At 40.5% G+C, this 17,500-nt stretch overlaps 2 protein-coding genes across 4 annotated transcripts in view; both read right to left on the reverse strand.

The window, feature by feature from the left end:
- LOC113673917 (uncharacterized) overlaps positions 1 to 10,022 on the reverse strand; it is a 22,874-nt gene extending 12,852 nt beyond the window's left edge. For 2 of the 3 annotated variants that reach the window (XM_089194716.1, XM_089194715.1), the window contains exons 1-12: positions 9,815 to 10,022; positions 9,306 to 9,399; positions 8,032 to 8,259; positions 7,189 to 7,479; positions 6,013 to 6,199; positions 5,031 to 5,185; positions 3,311 to 3,946; positions 2,611 to 2,717; positions 2,468 to 2,526; positions 1,955 to 2,097; positions 1,244 to 1,561; positions 1 to 683 (exon numbers count right to left, since the gene is read on the reverse strand). The exon at positions 1 to 683 is cut by the window's left edge and continues 508 nt beyond it. In XM_089194716.1, the coding sequence (XP_089050842.1) occupies positions 1 to 683; positions 1,244 to 1,561; positions 1,955 to 2,097; positions 2,468 to 2,526; positions 2,611 to 2,717; positions 3,311 to 3,946; positions 5,031 to 5,185; positions 6,013 to 6,199; positions 7,189 to 7,479; positions 8,032 to 8,259; positions 9,306 to 9,399; positions 9,815 to 9,982 (3,069 nt within the window). In that variant the 5' untranslated portion in view covers positions 9,983 to 10,022. Of the gene's footprint in view, positions 684 to 1,243; positions 1,562 to 1,954; positions 2,098 to 2,467; positions 2,527 to 2,610; positions 2,718 to 3,310; positions 3,947 to 5,030; positions 5,186 to 6,012; positions 6,200 to 7,188; positions 7,480 to 7,764; positions 7,848 to 8,031; positions 8,260 to 9,305; positions 9,400 to 9,814 lie in introns of those variants that run through there. The other variant, XM_089194717.1, reaches the window with a different exon arrangement.
- Positions 10,023 to 15,187: 5,165 nt separating this feature from the next.
- LOC113673914 (uncharacterized) overlaps positions 15,188 to 17,500 on the reverse strand; it is a 12,029-nt gene continuing 9,716 nt past the window's right edge. Inside the window, exons 8-12 of the mRNA XM_089194722.1 lie at positions 17,294 to 17,500; positions 16,578 to 16,734; positions 16,382 to 16,474; positions 15,762 to 15,908; positions 15,188 to 15,622 (exon numbers count right to left, since the gene is read on the reverse strand). The exon at positions 17,294 to 17,500 is cut by the window's right edge and continues 68 nt beyond it. Coding sequence (XP_089050848.1) covers positions 15,808 to 15,908; positions 16,382 to 16,474; positions 16,578 to 16,734; positions 17,294 to 17,500 — 558 coding nt within the window. The 3' untranslated portion in view covers positions 15,188 to 15,622; positions 15,762 to 15,807. The remainder of the gene's footprint in view (positions 15,623 to 15,761; positions 15,909 to 16,381; positions 16,475 to 16,577; positions 16,735 to 17,293) is intronic.

A 17,500-nucleotide genomic window follows, 5' to 3' on the forward strand; every position in this document is an offset into this window, starting at 1 on the left:
CGAAGGGATTGGGTCCCATGTGACTTCAGAGAAAGTAGAACCCAGGTTGGTGACTCTGAGGTTCGTTGGAGGAGCACTAGGAGCTTTGGGACCTTTGTCTGTCCTGAAAGTAAACAACGAGCTGTTTGGTCCACTGCCAATTCGATTAAAAGCACTGATGGTGACATTGTACTCGGTGTCTTCTTCCAAATCTGTCAACCAAACTGCTGTTTGTGCTGTCCTGGTCACATTGGCTGTAGAGTTAAGGACTTTTAACCAGAATACCTCATAACCAAGTAATGTGGCCGCGTTTATATGCTGCGAAGGGATTGGGTCCCATGTTACTTCGGAGTAAGTGGAACTTAAGTTGGTGACTCTGAGGTTCGTTGGAGGAGCACTAGGAGCTCTGGGACCTTTGTCTGTTCTGAAAGTAAACAACGAGCTGTTTGGTCCACTGCCAATTCGATTAAAAGCGCTGATGGTGACACTGTACTCGGTGTCTTCTTCCAAATCTGTCAACCAAACTGTTGTTTGGGCTGTCCTGGTCACATTGATCGTAGAGTTAGTGCCCTTTTCCCAGAATACCTCATAACCAAGAAGCGTGGCTACATTAATATGCTCCGAAGGGATTGGGTCCCATGTGACTTCGCAGTAGGTGGAGTTTAGGTCTGTCACTCTGAGGTTGGATGGAGGAGCACTGGGAGCTAAAAATCAAAGGTTTTAATATCAAAGGTTTATTCAAAGGTTTGAATATCTGAGCAATGACGCACCAACCTCTCTCTCCTGACTCAAAATTACCCTAACCTGTTATCAGTTGACTATTGTTGGTTTAGGGGAGCAGTAAGTGCGCAGTTGCTCAGGTACACTAACAAGGATTTTTCTCGGGGGGGGGGGGGGTGCACCGCTGAGGAATGACGCAAAATGCTTGTCATATTGGAAAACCGCTGGTTTTCGTAATCAGGGAGGTAGGGGAATGCACACTCCTGCACCCCCCCCCCTCACCCCCTTTTCAGCTGATTCTTCCCATCTGAAATGTTCTATTAAAGTACGCCTCATCCGTAAAAAAAACACATACGCACACAAACCAAAACTTCAAAATCAAAATTTAACCTCATTATTTTCGCCCGCGTCAACTTCTGATACGAATTTTTCAAATGCACCAATAGAAACGCGTGGAAAAAATATTAAAAACGTTAATGAAAGTTACAACACCCTCGCTATGAGCCTATCTTCATATAGAGAAATGAGCCATTTCATTACTTACCGCTCTCCCCACTAAAGGCAGTGATAGGGGAACTTGGAAGGCCCGCACAAGACAAGGTAACCACCGATACTCGAATAATATATTTAGTGACCCCCTTGAGGTTCTTTATCTCAGCTTCGTATCTTTCTTTATTCTGAGGCGGTACGTACTGTTCAGCAAATGGTTCGCCTTCTTCACAATACAGTATCGCGTATCCCTGGAAAACTCCATTCAAACTGTCCACATAAGACTCTGGCAGACTTGTCCACGAAACCAGGAGACAAAGAGAATCCGATTCACAAGAAGTAGCAGTTACGTTTGTGGGAGCCCTAGTTGGTACTATGAAGAAAAAAGATTAGAAAATTTATTTATTTTTTCGGGTGAGCTTGGGTGGGAGATCTTCAGTAAGTTTAGCGATCGGGGAATATTATCACCTGTCGAATAATATATAGGAGGAGGGGAATCGGAGGATTTTGATCGTATCATAACACCCCCCCCCCCCCTCATAAGGCTCTGTACTATTTTAATTATCCCTTATGGGAATTTAATTTCCTATGGTCCCTCCTATATATTCTGTTAGCGAACACTGATTCCCTTTCCGTTCCACCTGAAAACCATGTGACCCTATTCAAAATCCTTCCACCCCCCAACGATACATAATGACGGCTCCCTTACAATGCTCTCTTAATTAAGAACGAATGTGATAAATGTAGCAAATGACAGTAATCTTACTGTGTAGCGATTCAACAGAAGTCACTTCGAAATCTTCTCGAAATAATGAGGAGTTTGGAGATAAGGCTTCAATAAGGTTAATGACGTTGTCAGTTCCAACAGAGTAGAACGACATGTTGACATTGACAATGACACTTCCGGACCTGTAAAAAACGAAACTTTTTAAATATTCCCCAGTATTCGAAATGTGCATCACTCGCAGCTAAGAGCATAGACATCAATGCTATCATCATCTTCCATCCAGAATTCTTTAAAGGTGAAACTTATGATAAGCAAGCCTTTATGATGTTTTTTTAGGTATTCAACATCATGACGTTACGAGTAAACTTAAGAGAATGGTACAGCTGGTCCTTCAAAACACGTAAAATGACAGTTTAGCTGAGCAAGCACAAAACTGTGATATTTTCACTTTAGGTTTGTTGAAAAACAACAATGGCACTGAAGTGTTATCAATACTATTTCATTTTCTATTCATGCCGAATATATCTGGAAAAAAAACTTTACGTACTGTACCTTGCGGAATAAACGGAGGAAAAGCCGTATTTCGGATCATTTTCAAACATTTTTCCGACCTGAAGAAGAAAAAATAAAAGAATAAGCTAATTGGAGACGCTAAACGCGAAGCTATTTGCTCCCGTAGTCCTTGAAAATCACACCTGTTTCTCGATGTCTCGATTCTCTGCATCCTTTGACTTAATGAACTCGCTCCAATTCTTGCCTGGAAACTTGAATTCCACATTTATCCAAAACCGAGATGGCTTTCCTTGATAGAAATAATCATAAAATTAAAATAATATTATAATAAAAAAGAAGATTCTGGTGAGAGAAGGCGGCTTTCAGTTGGTTCCTCAAATTGATGGCTCTGGTCTCTGAAATTTAAGATTCCTTTCTCTTAAAGAATAAGTTCTGCAGGTCGTGTTAAGACATACGTTAGTCAGTTATAACACCTAGAATTCAATTTGCCACTGAGAGCGCAACTGAGTTTGGGGGGTAAGTTTGTAAAGAAACTGTGGTGGAGGGGGGGGGGGGGAAGGGAGGGGAAAAACAAGATAAATTTGGTTTTGTTAATTGAGTTGGAAATGTAACTTGATCAACGTAAAGGGTTTCTAAAACTGACGTTTATAGGTTTGCCCCATCGTCAAAGCCCTGCCTGAGGGCTAACGCTGGAAACTTCAGCTTTACGGTAATCAATTTACATTATCAGCTCAGTCAATAAAACCAAATTGTCTTGTTAAGTAAGGCACGGGGTCTTGGAAATATTGTGCGTGTGATCGTATAAACTTATTCAACCGGTTTTAGGTGTATCTATTCACTGTAAAAACTGGAAGTAACAAGTTACTTAACAGTCGTTCGTACCTATCTTGTTTACAACCAAGCCAAAGATTTCATCTCTCTGGAGCTGGTGAAACCAGATCATTACTTCGTCTAAAGTAGCCTTGGCTGCTCCGCTTGTTAATGGCTGATCAAACTCGATAGCATTGGGCACGACAACGCATACATTATTGCTTACATTTTGTTCACCATTGCGGTAACCCTTCAGGAGACGAGGAATACGAAACGAGAAAGTTATATGTGTCCAAGCACCATCGACCACATCTAGTTCTATTTCGCAACGGTATTTGTAAGTGATCATTCGAATGACAAGGTCATCTTCTCTTTCCATAACCAGAAAACCACTTTTATTTTCATGCGGCTGGCCGAATCCCAAAATCTTCACAGGTTCTGTTGGTCTGGTCTTAAATAATCTCAGCCAAAAAGACATCGTAATACCCCCAGGGCATGTCGCATGTCTTAAGTTTATAATACAAGATTCATTAATAATCCCAAAGTGCAACTTTCCTTCAGAAGACTTGACAGGTTGTGACACAACATTAGTATTGGAGTCAATGAGGTCAGTGTGGTTGGTTCCGTTTCTTGTAAGATTGGCTGTTTGCGTCACATTTTCCATTGACCAGTATAAGTTCAAGGACTGAAATAAAGGTTCCATAATATCTGGTATTGAGAAAAAAAGAGAGGTCATCTTAGCACAATCTGTTGTTTGAAAAGACGAATGGATTCACAATAGATGTTCGGGTTTAAGAAGCGACGACGGCGACGCCGTGGACAACGTCTGTTAAAAATTGAACTTACATTTTACCTACGAGTTTCGCGATATTCTAAAGTCATTTAGCTTGTTTCTCATCTCGAAACTGAACATGTAACACAGCTTTAAATTATTAGAAACAAAAATTTACAAAATTAGCCGTCGTCGTTCACGTTCTCCAGACAACATCTGGACATTCACGTTGTTGTTTTGCAGAGGACGCAAAAAAATTTACAAAGATTTATAACGCACGTGCACAGCTATTGTTATGCTCATTAAGCCTTTTGTTTAGTGATGTTCCCGTTGCCGTTGCCGTCTTGGTTTTCTAAAACTCCCTATTAATATAAAAAATCCAACCCAAAACCAACCATATGGATCGTAAATTGGCTGAAATTCGTCATCTTTGGGGAGAGGACGGAGAAGAAGAAGAAAAACAGAGACAAACACAACAAAATAAAACATCAAAGACGATGCAACAACAACAAGGACTGCAAGAAGAACGAGGCGAGACATAAAATTTACTGCGCAGAACAATAGCGCGGCACGAGCGTTTTAAAACTTGGTTATTTTTCAGTCTTCTCATGCACAACAACAACCTGAAGTCACCAACTTTGAAGTCCCCTCGCTGAAAGGAAACCTCGACAAAATTTTAGTCATGTTTTTAATTTGAGTTCAAAACTACAATGATTCACATGTTGTGCCGAAGAGATAACGCGCATCATCAGAAAGCGTAAATTTACCGAGGAACTGGCGAAATTCTTAGTGGAAAAGAAAGTTCGTTTTTTCGTCAACGTTTTCCCAGGCGTCGCTGCAGTGACGTCCCAAACTCCCTAACAAGAACAAATACAACGACAAAAACCAACAGAAAATTTACAGGGAGAACAAGCGCAATAAAGAGAAGCTACAGAACAAAAATTAGGAAAAGAATAAAAAAACCAGGACAAAACGAAAAGTACGATAGGATTAAAACGAAGAACCTGGAGCTGACTCTACCTCTTTCCCCGATCCATCCCATTGCTTGAACAGAAGTTTCATTTTTATCACTGTGGTACATGAGCGGTGTTAAAGTCATTTCCGTGGCTCCATCAGCTAATCCTTTGTTGTTGTGTCTTTCAAGCACTATCCCACATGCCGCATCTCGGACATATCTAATGATCGGACAAGATTTACAATGAAAACTCCTCTCTGTCATATTCATTCCAGAAGGGTGGAAAATCCTTAATTCATCTTTTAAAAAAAAATTGACAAGGGGCGGAATTAGGAACTTTTGATGGAGGGGGGGGGGGAGACGGAGGGGGGGAGAGGATGGAGGAGGGGGGAAGGAGGATGGATGAGGGGAGAGCGGGGGAAGAGGGTTCTAAACTTTGATTCGCCAAACATACAATTTTGGTAGAAGTTTGGTATCAGGTATGGATTAAAAATACCCACAGGTCTATTAAGGGGAGGTGTGGGTCTCGGGACCCTCACCTCTGCATCCGCTACTGTACATGATGTCGTAGACCGTGGGATAGGCCTCCACAATAGAATGGCTGTACTTGTTCCAGGTCGTCAGTGGAGTTGTGCCACAAAAAGAGATTACCGTATTTCCTCGAATAAGCGCCCACGCCCTAATAAGCCTTCTCCCGATTAAGCGCCAACCCTCTCAGCCATAATGTCAAACAAGTACCCTTGAATAAGTGCCCCCCCCCCCTGCTCCCTTACTTTTTTAAATAGCAGGAAAGCAAGGGAAACTTGTCTCTATTGCCACTTTGTTTATGACTTCTTAGCTTCAACTTAGGAGAAATCAGTACAGGAAAATAATTAGCTTCCCCCTTGATTAAGTATCTTTTTCCGATAAGCGCCCCTACTTTTCGCTAAACTTTAAATAAGTGCTCGGGCGCTTATTCGAGGAAATAAGATAATTAGTGTCAATCTGCAGCAGGGATAAACTTTGATGGATACAAGCGAAATGTTAACGAGAAAGATTTCAACCTACACTACTGACTTGGCACGATCGTTGAAAGAAATCTGAAATGATGCCTTCTTTCCGGTATCACAGTTGGTTTCCAGGTAGACTTGCTTTACGTACTTTGAGCCTCCAAAATGACAGGTTATTTGATCCCCCTCAGCCAATAAAACATTTCCAGCGAAACATGTCTCCACTTTTGAGAAAATATGGCTCTCTGCAATTAAACCAGGTCATTAAAAACGTTGTATTTCATCCTCACACACTCATGTTGACTCGTTCCAGGCCAAATTGACATGAGTTCATCGCATCCCACATCTAAGCTACTATCTTCATGAAACATTTAAAGCCAAATTTTGAAACTCGATTCTTTTGGTAGTTATACACATTGTTTTAAAATGATTCTATCGTAAGAAATAGTAACAGGACTTCTTGTCGTCCAAGTCAGTCTGTAATCACAAAAGAGAATGAAAAAATCGAATGATCGCAAATTGGGAGTCCGATTTGTTAAATTAAGAGCATGAATAGAATTGGAAAATACGAGGTCCTGTAAGCAATTGATCAAAACTATGACAAAATTTGATGAATAAACTAGCCATCAATTATACGTTTTCATAAAAAACAACAGTTAATTCGGCGAAATGCGCGGCAACAGGGCGCACACATGACGCACCCTATCCAATTCCAATCTTGACGGGCGGATGATAACCAATCACGTGCGAGATTTTGTTATAGTTTTGACCAGTAATGATAGTAGGACTGAGTGGAGTCCAATTCGGTCTCTAATCGTACGAGTGACAACAAAATCCGCGGGAGTCCTATTTGTTTTTCACAAGTATGATTGCAGACCGAATTGGACAACGCGAAGTCTAATTACCAATTAATTATAAAAATTACAATTTCCGAGAAAAGAAGAATGGCTAAGTTATGAAAGAAAGGGGAAATTTGCATTAAAAACGTGACAAAATAGATCTTTACATTGTTTCCATGATGATTTGAACCAAGGTTTTGGTTGGTTGATTTCAACTACAACTGTGAATGTGATTGGCTTATTGAATTGTCCAATAACAAACTGTCCGATAACTTGGCAAGCAAATTAGCGGAAAATAGGAGTTTTTTAAACCAATCACAATTGAGGAAATTGCCATTTTTATGATTAATCCAATAATCATAATTCAAATTAAGGAAGAAATGAAGAACATATACCAGAATAATAAACTTCAAGTTCGGACAAAACAAACTCAGAACTTCCCGCCAAATACGTGTTCTTGTGTCCCATGTCTCGTACGTATCCTGGTGCATCGTAAGTTTTCCCGAGAGAGCTTGTACCATTCTTTCCAATGAGCAAAAGATCGACATCGAAAGTCGGTCCGTAATTCATATTATTGTAGATAATGGCCTTTTTTGGGGAAGAAATTCTGTAAGGAGAATCAGAACCGTGGGAATTCCTCAGGGTAAACAGCACTGAACCAGTACTCATCGTCGACATGTTGGAAACTGAAATGATATATATATACAATTAGCCTATTTAAGCGCTTTTCGCTTGAGTATTGTAAAACCAAAGCCAAACTTATCACAATAAGCAATCAGATGAAAGGAAAATACCCCTAAGAGGCTAATTAGAACTCAAAGTAAAAACTGCCAAACTGCCTAGAACGCGAGAAACGCGAGCGACCAAGTCGTGATTGATTTAGTTTTGCCCGACTAGTTAAGAGAGTAGCGCACGTTTTGTGGACCATTCAAAGAACGGAGTAAAGCTAAGCTAATGCAATCCTGGATTACCTTTTTTTAATGGATGCTGTCTGACGAAGCTTTGTGTAACTTGCGCTTTTCAATTTTTCCTCTTTGTGGAAATCCAAAGTACACTGTATTTGAAATGTGTTTGTACGAGAATGTAAGAAACGTTTTGAGGAGGGTAGCGAGGTTATCGAAATATATCTATACTATTCACAGGAGATCTAAACAACTAAGGGAAATCCTAGCACATAGCGCCCTGTGGAAATCCACACAGCCCAAGATAAAATTTCACCAAAAGCTAATTATTCTCACGAGCATTCCATGGACTTGAGCTGATGCCACCGAATATCCACCATGAGTTAGCTCTTGCTAAGACAACTGTGAGAGGTTTATGATCGCACTTTGCGTGAAACACTTCTGGTTCCCAGCCGTCAGCTGATGCATTGTAACAAGGTGCCCAACTGTGCCAGTGCTTTAGAGAAAATTCGTACATGTAGTCTGCAGCCCTTGGAAATGCGTGCACAAATGAGTTTTCAAATCCTACAGCATTAAGAAACACACGGGGAAAAATTATTTTGATTTTGGTGATGGAAAGACATTTCCACTAGCGTGTTCCGGGCGTTCCGTTGGTAAAATGAAGCACGGTAGTGACCTGCGCAATAGTAGCGGAGGAGTGAAAAGGTGAGAGAGGTTTGGGTTGGGTAGCGTAATGAACAACGACCCGACCCAGACCTCCTGCGTTTTGGCTCTGCCGCTACTATTGCGCCGTTTACTACATCTCTTCGTATTACTAACTGAACGCCTGATTTCCACACTACTGTGGAGTTTCCTCACATTACCTGCTACTTTGTCTCTGAGCTTTACCGTGCCGGAAAGAATTTTGATAACCACATCATTGGACGTGAACATCAATGACCCACCTTGGAGATTCGATTAAATAATTCAGTGGATCAAGGATGCTTGTGACAATTGAAAACATCATCCTGGTAAGTAAGTATTTATGCATGTGTGCATAAGGATCTCAATGGGGTGATGGCTTTTACAGCTAACGGTTAAAACTTTGGCCATTTTACGGCTAACAGTCATCCCGTAAATCATTCAACTGTTGTCACCAGAAATTTTTGATGGTCAATTTTTTTACGACTGTCGGTCAAAATTTCTCAATTTTTACGCCTAACAGCTAACTTTTTTGTCCGTTTTATAGCTAACGGCTAAACCCACTGAGATCCTAGTGTATGTATGTATGCGTGTTTGTCCGCCCACTCCTTAATCGGGGTTTTTAGGGTCTACAGGAACAAATAAATAAATGAATAAATGAGTGAATGAATAAACATAGTTTTTGAAAATCCCAACTGACAAGAAACAGACCTGTTAGCTAAGTAAAAACGCAGCCAAGGAGTTAAATTCGGGGCAATTGGGAACAAGTCCAGTGCGTAGCAGGGTGGAAGGCTTGAATCCGGGACCACCAAATTACAAGACCGGCGCCGTAACCACTCGGTTGGGGCGCTAGGACCGAGGCATGTGTTGAATTGTGGTATTTTATGAAAATTGTATTCTACTGACCTTAATGATGAAACATTACATACCCTGTAATGGCGCTTGTGATTGACAGTTGCCAGTCGTTAACATCAAATTTTCAAAGTCCAGCCACAAAGCAATCATTCTAACGAATATTCGTATCTGTAATGAAATGTGAACGGTAGAGGCGTATCGTTTAATTATTTTCTTTTCATGCTAACTGTGAATAAATTAACGCAGGTAATTTATGATGTTAAAAATGTTTTGGAAACACCTTCGAAGCTCTCTTTATGAACAATCTTGGAGGGGGCCGATTGAAAAAAACTGGCTCTAGCACTCGAAGTCGAGGCTTTTCAGCAGGCTTCTTTTTTTCTTTTCCGTTCTTTATCGCTCTTTCAGCTTGCTTTCGCCCCATGCCCTCCCGCGGATCATGCTTCTCTCCTCCAATTAGCTTCAGTAGTAGACATGTTTCCCATTTTACCAGTATTCTTGCTTTCTAGAAGCTTCATATAAAATCAACTGGAATCTTCTTATTCTGAAGCATTGTAGAAAATCAAACAGCAAAGTTTATATGTACCTGATAAGGACCGCTTGTAAAACTTCCAAGTCTTACTTGGAAGTAAATCCATTTATGACCCACAGCATACCCCACGAAAATAAGCCTTTCATTGTCGGTGGAATCTTTGACAAACACGTGCAGGAGTGAAAGGTGCGATTGGCACCGAAGATGAAGGCACCCGTACATATCACTGTATCCTTATGGACGTTCTTCCTCTGAATGAAGACAATGTTTCTGCAAACAGAAAAAAACCAATAAATTATGTAAAAAATGTGCACAATCAATCCTGTACAGTTCAAGAAAGATCGTGATCAATCAAAAGAGATGAGCTTATAAATATATTTGAAAGAGACAACGGCAAGGCCAGAGCATCCAAAGAGTTTGGTTTCGACAAGAAAGAGCGAAGCCAATCCCGGTCTTCATCAGCAACGACCACCATGTACTTGAAACATCTGCATAGACGCCCCCCCCCCCCCCTCGGTCATAATTTCAAACAATCGCCCCTTCGAATATGCAATTTCTCAAATAGTAGGGATGCAAGGAAAAACTGTTTCTATCACCACTTTTTTCATAACTTTTTTGTTCACCACCCCCTCCTCCCCCTCGATTAAGCTCCTTCTAGTAAGTGCCCCTCCTTTCAGCTGAAATTTTAAATAAGCCTCAGGCGCTTATTCGAGGAAATACGGTAACTGTGAAGTTACCGTATTAGAAAGGCGCAGGTCATTTCAGAGGGGAGGGAGGGGCAGGGGGGTTAGTACCTCCTGCGCCCCTCCCCAATATCCGCACCTGGAATTGATACCTTTACTGAATTACCTAAAGAACATAAGATGATGCGTCTTATTCTTCAGCATATATTGGCATATTGCAGAGTACTGTATTCCTACACCTGTATTCACTCACGTTTCGAACCAATTTTGTCACTACACGCGCTGGGATAACTGTCAATTTGGCATCCTTTACTGCTGTGTCGAAGATCCAAGATGTTAAGTTTCTCGTATTTACATTCATCAATACCAAATATTGCTCTAGACTCTGCGAAATTCAAGAAACAAGACAAAGAGAATAAAAACTTTCTGTCTTTCTTTTAGATTTTCATTTTTTTTGTCACCACATGGTCGCATCACAGATGAATGAAGAGCGAAATAAGACATCGTATTGTATTTTCAGTCATCTTCTCTGCTTCTTGGAGGCTAAACTAAATAGAATGTACCCAGAGAGGTTTGTGTTTTGACTCGCCCTCAGGGCTCGTCAAAATACGGCTCAACTTGTTAAAATACTCAGCGATACTTCACAACAAAACGTCTAATGAGACATGTTTATTACCATTCTCTGTGTTCTTGTGAACACTGTAAAATAGAAGTGCGTCATCATCAAATCTCTCAATCGTAAGCTTCCTTGTGGCAAAGGACTTTAAGAATCGAGTCTTCGCTAAGCTGTGGGACCGTCCTATTGCCACACTTCTCCATGAGATACCCCCAGGCTCTCTCTCAATTGACATCTCCGCGACGATAACTCCGTTTTCGCTGTATGTCAGCACACCTCTCGTTTGATTGATTGAAAATGCTAACCGGGTCCATTGATTGAACGATGATGTTCTGTTGAGGCGTAGGTAACGTGTCTTGTTGCTTTTCCATTTCAGTCTTATGGAATATTCACTTTGGTCGTAAACCAATGAAACACTGGCAAGGGAACTTGATTCACCAATATTAAGCTCCATTAGTGTCAGTGAGTTCTCTGTAGAGCGATTGGTAAATTGAGTATAGATTGATTGGTAAATTGAGTATAGTTCCGCAACAGATCTTTCGATGAAGTATCAGAACAAAAGATATAGCAAACTATCCCCTAAATTTCACATTTCAAGAGAGCAATTGCACATGAACAAAGACAAGATGGACTTTTACAAATTCTCGCCTTCGACTCGTGATTCACAACTGCTGTTCGTTTCCACTGAAAAACCCTCTTAGGGAGTATGGCCTGTTCACCGTGAGAAATGACGGGCCATCCCATAACCTTCACCTAACCTAAGAGTGATTACCCCCGCATATCTCCTTAAGGTATCACCGCTGAATCAAACATTATGGTAATGAGAACATAGGGAATGGTCAATAAGAAAAAAGATTGATCGTGAAACAAATTCTCCTTGCCCGTGTCATAGTAAATGTATAGAGAACAGTATGGACGATACTCGTGCCGATGGTAGGAATTGTAAGGATGAAAGGCTTCACCATTTGAGGGCAATCTGAGATTAGAAGTGGGTTAATGAATTTGTTTTCCAGTGATCCATTCCTTCACTTGCCAGGCCGTTCTTAAAAACACCATTCTATCACTCTCCATTCAGGCAGGGTATTAACCTTATAACCCCTAAGAGTGACTGGCATATAAATTCTCTTTACCATATCACCTCTGAATCAAACAGTAAGGTGAGGAGAATAAAGGAACTGATCACCGACCAAAGAAGCTCTGGATTGTTAGACAAATTCTCTATGTCAGCATCTTAGGAAATGTTTAGAGAACAGTATGGAGAATATGCATACTGATTTTAGGGTGTAAAGGGTAAAAACTCGATCTAATCGGTCTGTCAGTCTATTAGCTATTGGATATGATACAGGTCAATCATCGATGGTGCCTGTTATCACTGGCTAAAAAGCATTACAAACCCGTTTAAACCTTTTTCATCTCTTCGCTTTTTTGAACATTCCTGTAGAGAAATTACATCTGTTTTTGTGTAGTTCACCTTTTTCACATATGAAGAATTCTTCGGAACTGCAGTTTATAGCCACCCAACGTGTCTCATTACCACCCAGCTGGAAACAGTCATGTAAACTCGAAAGGCCTTTCCCTGAGTCGAAGAAGAAATATTCTGTTGCTTCCTCTCCGTCGCTCCAGTAAAACTTGTTTCCTTGCCTAAACAGGCCTAAAACAAAAGAAAATAACGAACAACATCACTCCTGGTTTGGCTGCAGTGAAAGATTTTGCACAAATATCGCAATTTGATCTTTTACAATCTGTTTTGATTTTGTCCATACTTAGCCATCCTTGAGTCTTCTAGTTTTATAATTCCTCCTGGCATATTTTTCTGTTTTACCAAATATTTAAGTTTGTCCTCTTCAAACAACAGCCATGTGAGCTTACCTTTGTGATATTCTGGCAACTATAACTGACGACAGATCCCTCCGCCTGACCTGAAAAGCCCCGGACTCTAGTGATATCACTGAGGTTTGATAATCATTTTAAACTCTACTTACACATAAGTGCACTGTGCCTTACCTATCCATGGATTTGAAGAAAATCCCGCCACAACATCCTGTTCGTATTGGCTGGTAATCTTAACGGGTGTGGTTCCCATCGGACAGCTTCTGACGAAGTCGTGCCATTTCTTGGATACTTGAGACAATGCATAACATGATTCTTCGCTGCACATAACATCTGATATGTAGAGGCGAGTCATAGGAAGTGTTTGATAAGTATTTAAATCTTTTAAAAGGGAGAAAGTTTAACCTTAATGGGTTAACCTGTCTCCTGTGAAGTTGCTAATATTAATATTTTATCATGAAAATCTTCAAAGACAGAACAGTGACACTCTTAGCTGTGCCTCGTGTGCCACGTTTTTGTTACTACTGTGATCTATTACTGAAAAATTTTGTCTTTTATCTTTGCCACTTTTTTTGTTACCACTGTGATCTACTACTGAACAGTCTCACGGTAACACGCAATTTATTTGTTAATTTGTTTTAAAAAAAATTATATACCTTGCTTAGGTTTGATTTTCATGGTCACAGATTTTATAGTATTACTTTGCGACCATTCATACCACAATATACGCGCCGGATAGACGCCATTCAAATCCACGGAGGTCTTTTCAAGTGTATCGCATTTTTGATACCACCAGGCTGAGGTTAAAACGTTCGCGCAACTTTGCTGTAGTTTGGTATCGAAACCGGTGTAAATTGTAGAAAAGACTGCCCCGTTTAAGGACTGCAGAGCATCGCCGGCTGTACCTAAGTAATTATCAACTTTAAGCCGATACTTTTCCGCCGATGAACCGATCTGGAATAAGTTGTACAAGGCATACGCTTTTTTCCCCGAGAAGCTCTCCATCTCCACATGAAGGATTGAAGGAGTTTTGGTAAGAAGATGAAGGTGTTCGTTCCCGAGCCAAAATTCTCCAGAGAGATTACCAAACCCGTCTTTGTATGCTACCCAATCACGATTGAAATTTATAGATCCGTCCATTCGCCTCTGAATAACTGCCCACTCTCCATCACAGTATACGTCAAAGGCGTCCTTCCCAACAGGATTTATTTTGAAAATTCCTAAAATATGAGATCCTTTCCACTTTTGCACTTCCAGACAGTTCTTTGGAAATTTCACTTTAGAAAAAAGAAATAGAAGAAACACGTCTACATTCATTATCTAGTACAAGGTCTTCACAGAACATTTTAACTGAATATCATACGACGACGTATTATTAACCAGTGAGAACTCAAACTGCTTTAAGCGCGGGAAAACGCAAGTGACCATGTTGGAATTGGTTTTAGTTTCGCATCTGATTGGTTGAGAGAGTAGCGTGAGTTTTCTGGGCCAATCACAGAGCGAAATATAGCAAATCAATGCAATCAAGGATCACCTTTGATACTCAGTTGAAGACTGCTCTAACTAAGACAGGTTTTGGAACGATAGGCATGTTTTGTTCGTTCCATTTGTTTTAAAAGCAAAAAGAAGCCGAGAGTAATAAAAGCAGAAACTTTAAAAATTGCCCTAACAAGAATATTAGGCGAATACACTGCAACCACAGGGTAATTTTTTTATGGCCATGAATACACCACCTTTCATCCTCTACGGTTAAGAACTTGAAAATTATTTTGCCGTCGTTTCTTGCTCGATGAACGATAAAATATCCACGAGTAACGGGATCGCAAGAAAAACAGTCTGCAGAACAGGCGTATTTTGCCACTCGCCGGGCGAGCGAGTGTTAAGTATTTCCTTAGTGAAATTAGAGCTGCCAAATTTGATTTTACGACTGCTGAGGAGAGGAAGAAATTTGTACCAAGGTAGTGAACGATGTGCAGAAGTAAGGTGACGGAAGGGGTGGGGCCTTTTCCCTCTCCCCTCCATCGTCCACTCTGACTCTAAACCAAACATGGCTGGTCGCACAAAAGATCGCGCGCTTGTAGCGTTTGCTAGCCCTAATGAAACGCCTGCACTGCAGGCTACGTGAAAAACGCAAAGCGGACTGGGAAACCTGTTAAGATGTTTTTCAACACAATGAAAGCTATGAGTTGCATCTCAATGAGCCCGACTGTACTTATGAATGATTGAAAAAAAAAAGAAGAAGAAAGAAGGACTTATATCAGAGCAAAAAGGGTATATAAATACACAAATCAACTTCTAAAGTAAGTCTAACACCTTGTTGTTTCACTTCAACAGCGCCTACATTAACCACGTCTTTTATTTTAGATACGTTACATCTTGTATTACTCCTCTCGTTTTCTCCCATCTGAGATTTTAAAAAAAATAATCCCTCGATCTTTTTGTAATTATTTGAGCTAAGACTCCGTCAATAGTGACGCCTACAAATGATCAATTTCTGTTTGAATCTTTCTTTATCTCCTGTTGGATTTGCAGCATCCTTTAGATTTTTACTTCCCCACATAGAATAAAGAAACTCGGACACAGACGTCGAGGAAATTTTTAGACCATGTCATTTAGTATTCAGTATTCACTCCCTACGACTAAGCCATGACCTACAACTGATGTGAGCAACTAGTCTCGTGCCCAGACCTTCCACGGCCAAGCAGTTGAAACATTTCAGTGACACGGTAGGATCTGGGTACGAGATTAATAAGCAATAAGGGCATCAGTCAAGAGCAAGTTTAATTTTTAAAACATAAATTTGTTTCTTTCATCAATTTATCAAAACATTGGCAAATTTAACATTTATTAACTAGGAAAAAATATAGCTCACCATAATCGTATAAGTTCCTGGAGCCTCCGGAGCCAAGAAACGAGTTTCAAATTGAGTGACGTTTTCGCAATTCTCCAAATAGCATCACAATAGGCTGGCGCGATAAAGCGACTTTCTTGATTCTTTCCCAGCAGTATTGGTAATACCCTGGAATTAAAAGATAACAAGGAATGAGTTTGACAGACATCAAAGCATCAAGAAAGAAGCATTGTAGTCTGACATTCAGAGGCCCAAGGATAAAAAGCTGGACGCCGATTGTGCCTTTGTATCAACGCTATAGTGTTGGCCTAAAAAATCACCTTCCCTTACTTAGAAGATTTATCATCATAATCGGGGCGCGCTAGTAGCGTAGGGTCATCAGCATGCGTAATGCTCTGCGCTTCCCGTTTCACGCCTTTAGCCAATGATTTCTGGCAATTATGGTAACTTCTGTCCCGTTAAAATGAAGCGAGCTCTTGTTTCTGCGGGTAAAGTAGAAGAATGAAAAAGACTGAAAGCTGAGAGAGGTGTTCTTGCTCAGCCAGAAGAAGCAGCTTATGATATTCAGTTGGCAATAGATATCTCTGCTTGCCGTTTCTTCAAGCTTCAAACTAACGTAACAGATCCCACCCTCTGCTCACCTGTTATGGTGATTTCTGTCCTGTTAAAAGCAGTGAGCTCTGTTGGTCCAATTAACCCGAATAAAGGTTTCTTCTTGTTCGGATCCGTAGCCTCTGCGAAAAAAACATTTCCATTTTTTTTTTAATCAAGTTGTTGGAAATAGCTGCCTCATCAATGGCTGCGATTTTGCATGGCAAACTATGTAGGAATTCTTACCTCTGGAACAGCCATACACATCCATTTTCAAGTAACCTTTCTTATCACTTTGCTTACTGTGAGCGCTCAACATTCTTATACGCAAGAAACGGGTTTCGATTGGATACAGAAGTCGACGGCGCACAATGGAATTAGCATCACTGTTTCCTAAAAATACCTGTAGAGAGAAGGAAATAAGAGAGCCAAAAGTGGACGCTTAAACAAATTTACCCCCAGATGTGATTGATATGTAATTTCTCCTAACAATGTCAGGATATAATCTAATAAACAGGTGAAAAAAAATACACAAAGTTATCAGTTTTAGGGTTTGATCGTGACGAACCAAACTCTGTCTTTTCGCTTGGCTGGTATTATCCTGGAGGAAAGTAATTCCATTTTCTTAATTTTTTTCCTTGGTAACGTATTTTCGCAAATCAAGGAGAATCCGCCAAATTTACAAAAGCTAAAACCTATAAAACAGGTTCTTGTGTGATTGAGCTTACACATCCCCTTTTAAGGAGAGCTAACTTCTGTCTCGAGGGAAATTTTCATTCAGTGAACGTAATAAAATAAAAAGTATATCAGATCAATATCAGTATCTGGGCAACTGCCCACCTACCCCTTCCCTAACCCAACAATAGTCTATTGATAACAAGTAAGGGGTTAATGTTGGGTTAGGGGAGGGGTAGGTGGGCAGTTGCCCAGATACTGATATTGATCCAGTCTATCTCTCTCACTCTCCGACTCCCATCAGCCTCTTTATATTCATTCCATTGCCGACCGTCTCCGCTGTACTCCAAGTAATATGACGTCACCCAGCTATATTCCTTTAAACTTCCTTGTGTGGCTATGTACGTCACAGTATGGATCAGAATCAGATCAACTTGGAGATACGCCATGAAATATTCTGAAGCACAATATGGTTTTTTGTCTGGGCCAAGCCT

This window comes from Pocillopora damicornis, chromosome 14, assembly GCF_964200805.1.
Source record: "Pocillopora damicornis chromosome 14, jaPocDami1.2, whole genome shotgun sequence".
In the NCBI taxonomy this organism is placed as follows: domain Eukaryota; kingdom Metazoa; phylum Cnidaria; class Anthozoa; order Scleractinia; family Pocilloporidae; genus Pocillopora; species Pocillopora damicornis.